Genomic DNA, 7,909 nt, shown 5'->3' with positions numbered 1-7,909 from the left:
TTCGAGTGTTAAATGCTTATTTATGCCCGTCGGCCGGCCGTGTTTTGTCTCCGTCACTGTTTTAGAATGGATAATTATGCGTGAAATCGAACGAATAAATTGTATTTGTTGTCAAAACCAAAGCAATTTCCTGGTTCTCAAAAGAAAGCAAAACACACAAATTGATTTATATATTGTATTTATATTTCTTGCACTTTTTATTGGTTTCTCACTCGTGTGGAGTTGGTTTTTCTTTGATTTGTGTTTATGATTTGAGCCAAACACTTACAATACTCTACAAAGTATCAGTTCGAACGCAACCAAAATTCTTACGTAATACGCATTTCATAAATAGATAGCTTAGGCTTAGGCTTAGGCTAGGTCTAGGAGTTAGAGTTAGAGTTACATATATAGAGATATTGCATATGCTATAGCCTTAAATGGTGATGAGGTAAGTCGGCAGTCGGCAGCCGGCGAATGAACAAATATAATAATAATTATGCATAACTCGAGGGTACGTACGTATGCGGATTCGTGTTCGTGTTCAGTTGGGATAGAGATATGTGCATTAAAATGGGACAAGCGTGTGTCGTACGTAGTATTAGTTACAATTTCAGCTAATCTTAAGCGTGTCCACAAACAAATGCCGCCCATTACACTGGCCAGCAGGTTTTAAACTAATTTTAGAGGCAAGTAAGAAGTACTTTTTTTGATGCTAAACTGGAATCTGGTTTTAAAGGGTTTATTATTCTATTTTAAATGTTTTAAAATTTAATAAAAAAATTTCATTTGTCATTTTGGAATTTAAAAAAATGAATTTTCCAATTTAAAAAATTTTTTTGTTGTGGATCTTTTTAAGCCCAGATTGAATGAAGTAGTTGAGTTGAAAGAAAAACTTGTTCAAATTTGGTAATTTATTTGTAACCCCTTTTTAATATTGAAAATTCAAAGTAATAGCTAAATTTTTTAACACCAAAATCTTGTAAAATAAAAGTACTTCCCATTCTTGCCCCAAAACCCTTGCTGGTCAGTGTTATTTTTTGCTATTTTCGCTGCTGCTGATGCTTCCAGCTTCCCCGGACCGCAGCCAAGTAGGTGAGCAGCATTTTAACTTTGGTTTTTCGATTTGTTTTGCCCACAATGTAGCCGCTTCTCGTGTTTCACTACCCAAACACGCACCGCCCTCCGACCCATCCCAGTCCCCAGTAGTTGGTGCCGCGGAGTTGCAATTTCAACTGCTGTTGCTGTCAATCACAGAGGCGCGCACAACTCAAGTTTTCAATTAGATGTCGCCGCCACGTTCACGTCCACATCCATAGCCCCGTGTACATCTACTTATTCACATCTATATCCACATCGACATCTCTCTCTAGCGGTCATGCTTTAGGAACTGCAGCGTCGTCGGCGCATCGGAGGATGACAGGCGGGCCACCTTTGCCGCCGTTGCCGCCGGCGATTCGATTTCAGCGTCCGAATCGTCGTGTACGTTGATCTCCTCATCCGAGTCGGACGATGAGTTGTCCACCGTCATGGTTGAGCCTCCACCAGTTAAGCCGCTGCCCGATCCTGCTCCCTCTGCTCCAGCAGCCACGGCAGCTCCACTTAGTCCAACGCCGGCGGAGTAGTGCAAACGGGATCGCTGCTCCTCGGCCACCGTCAGAGAAGCGGCCACGGCATACTGTCTGGCTAAGCCGAGGAAGGCAGCTGCCGAGGGCGAGCTGACCAGGCTGCGGAAGGCACTCCTTTCCCCGCCCATTGTCAGGTGGCTTGCCCCAGGATTGCAGCCCGTGGGCGAGAGTTGCTGCTGCTGCTGCTGATGTTGCTGCTGCTGGTGATAGTGACTCAGGAGCTGCAGAGCCGCCGGATGCGTGGGTAGGTGCAGGGGATGATGGTGATGGTGGCCCCCACCGGGAGGTCCTGGATGCAATGGATGCAGCATCACCGAGGGTGGTGGAGCCTGCGGCGAGTGATCCGAGGGGCAGAGCTGCAACGGTTGCTGGGGAGGCGGAGCAGGAGCCACTGAAGTCGAGGCGGAGGCACTGCTATGATTACTAGGCGTGGGCGAACTCGCTGGAGCATCGTTGGACTGCTGCGAGTGCAGGGGATTCGCGGGACTGGAGCGCTGGCGCTTTAGGAGATTCATGCGCTGGTGGCGACGCCACTTGGCTCGCCGATTCGAGAACCAAACCTGTTGACGAAAGAAGGAAGGAATTCCAGGTTGACAATGAAGGTAATAGAAAATATTGAAAGCATAAAAAGCTCTTAAATAGGTTTCACTTAAAATTAAAATTTCAAAAATATAATTTCTTCTGCTCACCTGAACCCTGGCCTCACTCAGGCTGGTGCGGCTCGAAAGCCTCTCCCTGGTGCTCACACAGGGATAGTGCGACTTGTCAAACTCCTTCTCCAGCTCCTCCAGCTGCTCCGGACTGAAAGTGGTCCTGTTCCGCCGAAACTTGGGCTCATCATCATCGTCCAGATAATCCGAATCGATGTGCCTGTTCTCGTCCGCCGATTCCAAAGTGTCGTGGCTGCCGGAGCCTGGTGAAATGGCCCTGCTCGAGGGTACTCCTCCTAAACCTCCAGCGCCACCAGCACCACCACCTGCCATGAGATGAGCCGAGCTAAGGGATCCACAGCCAGGCGATGGCACCGCACTCGCCGCACTGGGCGGCAGATTCGCTAGTGTGGGAGCAGCCACAGACCACAATGCGGATGGGGGTGGCGGCGGTGGAACCGCCTGGCCACCGGGCACTTGGCCGGCCGGATGCCAGGTGAAGCTGCCATAAGGATGCGGGGGCGGCGGATAGAGCCCGTAGGCGGCGGTGCGGGCAAACTCGCTGGCCACCCGCTCGGCGGCGCGGTTGCGCAGGATGCGATTGATGCTGCTCACCGAGGGAGCGGTGGCGTTGGTGCAGACACCTGCAAGGCGGGATTACAAGGCACAAATTACCAACCGGATCGAGTCAGAGAGATGTCGAGATAAAAGCTAAAAGCGGCCGCCGATCAATCAGTGATCCGGATTAGCTCCAATTATATCTCTGGTCTCTTTGCCATCCAACTGCTACTCACCTTCGGAGATCAGACGCTCGCGTATCTCCCAGGCAAAGATCGTTGGGTTCTCGCGCTTGTACTGCTCGATCTTGGAGACGACCGTCGGCGTGGCCACCTTGGGCTTTGAGCCACCAATTAAGCCCGGTGGTCGCAGTGAGCCTGCAAGAAAAAATTAGAGCAGAGCGCAGAGGGAAAATTATGAGACAATCGATTTATGGCAGTCTGTGAGCTGCGATTTTCGGCAATCCATCTTGGTGTTTTGAACATCTTTAACCTGGCTTATCCCCTTGTTTTTAATATCTTTATCAGTTTTGCCACATCAAAGTGAAGTGTGATGGAAGGGAAATAAGAGGGTAAAGACTGCACTGAGAAAAGGGGGAGATTTCTCGCAGAATTCGAAGGGATGAATAAATGTTTATTAACTAAGATAAATCCTTCGATTTAAGGAGAAGATTGAGCTCAGTACTAAACTGATAATATTTATAGTTAGTTGCCTAACTAATAATAAATATGTTAAATATGTTTTCCCCATAGAAAACTGAGTTAAGAAATTAAATGAAATATTATAAAAACCCAAGAGACTCCTTTTATAATTGTTAATATGTATTAATCCAACTGCTATTCCTTCTCTTCGCTTTCCTTAGCATTATCCCGTTTAAAACCTAAATTTTTCTTAGTGCAACAAGAGCACGCACCAAGACCAACCCCCCTTGATCCCGAACAAGCCGGCGAATAAGCCGCATTTTGATTAATGAGCCAGCCGCGTTTTGGCCACCGCCGCAGCCCAGGAGTTTATGCAATTTTAAGTGGCTAAATTACACGGCTGCGCACACGAGAACAAGGGGGAAACCCGAACTCGAACTGGCAGTCGCAGGATAATAACATGTTTATCATAAAAATTAGCAAACAAATCGAAAACAAAGTGCCCATTAGTTATCTCCGATGTAGGGTCCGTGCAAAGAGGGATGTGATGTAGTGTACTCACCTAGCAACTTGGAGACAGCGCCCTGCTGCGTGAGCATGTGCTGGGCAATGTCGTATCCCCGCAGACCGCCAAAGCGGGAGAACTCCAGGAGGCGGTGTTGCGACATCAGAGTGTTGAGGGTGCTGCTCCCCGTCGATCCAGCTGGCGGTGCACCGGCGGTGCCGCCAAAGCCGGGCGGTATTTGCACAGATGTGGGCGATGTGGAGGCCCCCGATCCCGGTCCGGATACCGATACCGATCCCGCTGCCGCTGCCACTGCTGCGGCTGCTGCTGCTGCCACGGATGCCGCTGCTACTGCGAATTGAACGAATTGAATGATAATTGGCCATTGTCATTATATTGTGGCTTTAGCTGGCTGTCAAGACCCGTCCGCCCCATCCCGTAACGTCCAGGCCACAATGGTTAATTATGATAAATTAACCGTTAATTGTGTTGACTGATCTGGAATGACTGATGGCTATATACTACACAAACAGTATACTATATACAATCGATTGCCAAAATGGCGGCGACACGCAAGCGTATCTCCTGTCGCGGGGATTGGATTTATTGAAGCTAATTGAAACGGCGGGCACGAGCACAAAAGCCTAAAATTAATATATGTACTCAGCTGGGGCAGAGAGTGTTGTGTATTACGTTAATTCGACAGAATATCGGCGCTTATTTGCTTTCACTTGGAAATAAAAAATATAAAATTAAGAGAGGAACAATGAAAACATATGTACATATATCATTATTCGGCTTAAGCAGCAACCTCGTCGCTCAAATTGTCAATTAGCGTTTTAAATGCGCGTTTCACTTTTGTTGTTTGCCGGGTAAATATTTTTTAAAAAATACGCGCACCACGTCTCGTCCCTAACTGCCTATATAGATGTATATTGAGGCCCCTAATCAATTGTGCCGCTGCCGCTCCCATCAAATGCGAACCAGTTTTGTTTACCTTTCCCTCTATGGGGGACAGAAAGGTGAAAAGCAGGGAAATTGGGGCTGCTGCTGGCAACTGGAGCCACGCACTCGATATTATGACATCCGAGTTGGGTTTGTGTTTAATGAGATTATACATTTAAGCAAGCAGAAAAGGATGGAATAACATTAACTACGATTTTAAGCGTCTCTGTGTAATAATATATGGTTAGTTTTAATAGCCTTTGGTTAGCAGGGTTCTAATGAGACAAAGCCTATGATTAGCTGGGTAAAATGTAGTATTTAGTACGGCGGTACTTCGATGTAGTAATTATAAATTAATTATAAAATAAGCCGCTAACATTTCCTAGAGTTTTACGTAATTAAATTCAAAATATTTGGCAATACTGATTGAAAAGTAAATATAAGCCGTTAACATTTCCTGGAGTTTTACGTAATTAAATTCACAATATTAGGCAATATTGATTGAAAAGTATCTGAATATAACAGAAAGGAACAGAATATACAGGAAATTAATCAACAATAAAAGCAAATCCTTTGTAATAATTTTCTTTATGATGCAAATGTGGTATCAACAATTATATGATTATAAGAACAGTATACAGATATCAAAATAATAATTCCTTTTAAAAACATGCATGTTGTTGTGGAAATATAAACTAATTTATTGATATTTAAACGTTTTTTTATTTTTTATGTTAATAATTATAATTTACATCATGGTAATTCCTCTTTATGAATTCATTACATATTTAAATGTAATTTTATCTCGTACAATTAAGTTCTTGGTTTAATTATTTATGAATTATTTAGTTTCTGTCAATGGATTAATATGTAAATAAAATATAAACCAAAACTGTGTCAGTTTTGCGGTTTTACGGTTTAATTTTATAAGATAATTATGTTTTTGGCCATTTTTCCCCATAAAATTAAGTTTCCAAAAAATGTATCACTTAAGTAGTATTTAAAAAATATAGAAACTTTTAAGATTCTGCACTAAGTAATACAATAAAAAATAGTATAATTTAGTAATTTTTAACTTAAAGTTGTCTTATGCAGTAAAACTTAATGGTTTTTCCAAAAATAATTAAACTTCCTTAGTTTTAGCACATTGATGATCACCTATATTCCCTTTATGATTTATTTTCAATATTAGAAATAATTTTCCATTCCTTTTTTCACTAGAAACACAAATAATTTGCTGTCTTTTGTTGCGCCCCGCTTGCCGTCGGCTAATTAAGGCCAGGTAGTAAGTAGTTGGTCAGGTGCGCTTGCCCTTTTAAGGCTCTCGAACTAAGTAGTACTCACCGCTGGAGGCGGGGTGCGGGGCCAGCGAGGTGATGCGTTGCTGCGGATGGGGCTCCATTTTCCAGTGCGCGGCCGAGAGGCCAGAGTTAGCGACAGTAAGCGAGCCAAGGTCACGGTTTAAAGTCGGCTCAATCAACATGTCTGTTAATCGCGCTAATCGATTTCGCCTCTATTGTTATTTAGGATTTATTATCTGGTTGTCAATCGCTCTTTTGCGAACACACGCGAAAGCAGTTACTAAACAGTCACAATCACAGTCACAGATGTCGCACATCCAACGGAGAAGAAGCAGGAGACGACGACGAAGAACTAACGTTTGTGACCGGAAACGGAAATGGCAACGCAATGCGGTCAATTGGATTCATAGCTCACAGGCACACACACACACACACACAAATGCACAGAGAGGTACCGATCCCGACAGAAACAGTTAGAAAACGCTCCTGTTCTTTTTTTACTTTTTTATTTCAATTATTTTTCGACGGAGCGGAGCCGTTGGAACGTTGTTCACGCCGAAAGCTGTCTCAGCACAATGAGCGCTGCTTGTGTTTCAGCCAGGTCGCTCCACTCCACTCGCCACTTGTTTCCACTCAATGAACGAGTGAGTTTTGGAAAGCCGCCAACCGGTTTGCGGATGTCGCACATTCATAATGGCGGCCGTTGCGCGTCCGCTGGCTGCCTCTCGCTCTGGCCCAGGTGCGAGCGGGACGACTATATGCACCGACTTACACTGCCTGTGTGCGCGCACACAAATCAAACAATTATAAACTCGTTGGCACTGCGCTAAGTATAAACACAAGCGAGAGGAAGAGAGCAGACAGTGTGGGGGGAGAAAGAGAGAGAAAGAGAGAGAGAGTTGGAAGAAGCGCCAAAAGGGGAGCAGAGGAAGAAGAACTGGGGAAGCCGCGGACCGCGACTTTGTTTTTGGAATTACAACTAATCAACTTTGGACACTGGGCGTTAGAATTCAACCTTTAAGTGCAGCTAATTCCCAATTTACCACAATAATTGATGGCATTCATTTTGGATCATTAATGCAACATGCTGGATTTATATTTTTCAGTTTTAGATTCTGTACCGTAAAACCACGACCCCGATGTACATACATAGTTATTTGAAATCAATTTTACATTTACTTATTGTTACTATTACTGTTTTTTATCAAGAATGCTCAGATGCATAATATAAAATTTTTATTTTCTTATTCAACCAGTGGCTTAGCCACCTAGGGCATATAAGGTATGTACGTATACGTAATATATAAATATAATCCAAACTACTTGCCCCCACGCAAAATGGGATTGCTACGGCACTTTATTCAACATAATATATTTTATAAATATTTTAATATTTTTTATTTATGAAAACCATTTTAATTTATTCTTAGAAAGGTATTAAACTAATACCATGCATTCATCAATAGAAAAAGGAGCTAGCTTAGGATTTTCTAATAAGCGTATTAAACTTAAATATTAACCATTTTTATTATCATTGTTTAATTTTATTTTTGTTAATTTAAAAATTTTATCATTACTTTTTTTTAGAATTTTACTAATAATACCCCTTTTACAATTTTGGTAAATTGACATAATTTTTTTTTTTTTAATTTCCGTGGAATTTCAGTTTAGTTTTTCTAGGCTAGAATTTATCTTCATATTG

General features: G+C 43.2%; 1 protein-coding gene across 1 annotated transcript; it reads right to left on the bottom strand.

Moving 5' to 3' along the window:
- Positions 1 to 200: 200 nt before the first annotated feature.
- Positions 201 to 6,759, bottom strand: eyg (eyegone). Its single transcript, XM_070285866.1, has 5 exons — positions 6,251 to 6,759; positions 4,019 to 4,312; positions 3,052 to 3,192; positions 2,297 to 2,901; positions 201 to 2,167 (listed from the first exon to the last, which is right to left on the bottom strand). The coding sequence occupies exons 1-5, from the start codon at positions 6,387 to 6,389 to the stop codon at positions 1,349 to 1,351; spliced, it is 1,998 nt and encodes a 665-aa protein (XP_070141967.1). The 5' UTR covers positions 6,390 to 6,759; the 3' UTR covers positions 201 to 1,348.
- Positions 6,760 to 7,909: the final 1,150 nt, after the last annotated feature.

The sequence above is a fragment of the Drosophila kikkawai genome, chromosome 3L (genome assembly GCF_030179895.1).
Source record: "Drosophila kikkawai strain 14028-0561.14 chromosome 3L, DkikHiC1v2, whole genome shotgun sequence".
Taxonomy (NCBI): Eukaryota; Metazoa; Arthropoda; class Insecta; order Diptera; family Drosophilidae; genus Drosophila; species Drosophila kikkawai.
Note: the sequence above shows the minus strand (reverse complement) of the source record. Positions and strands in the feature narration are given on the sequence as shown.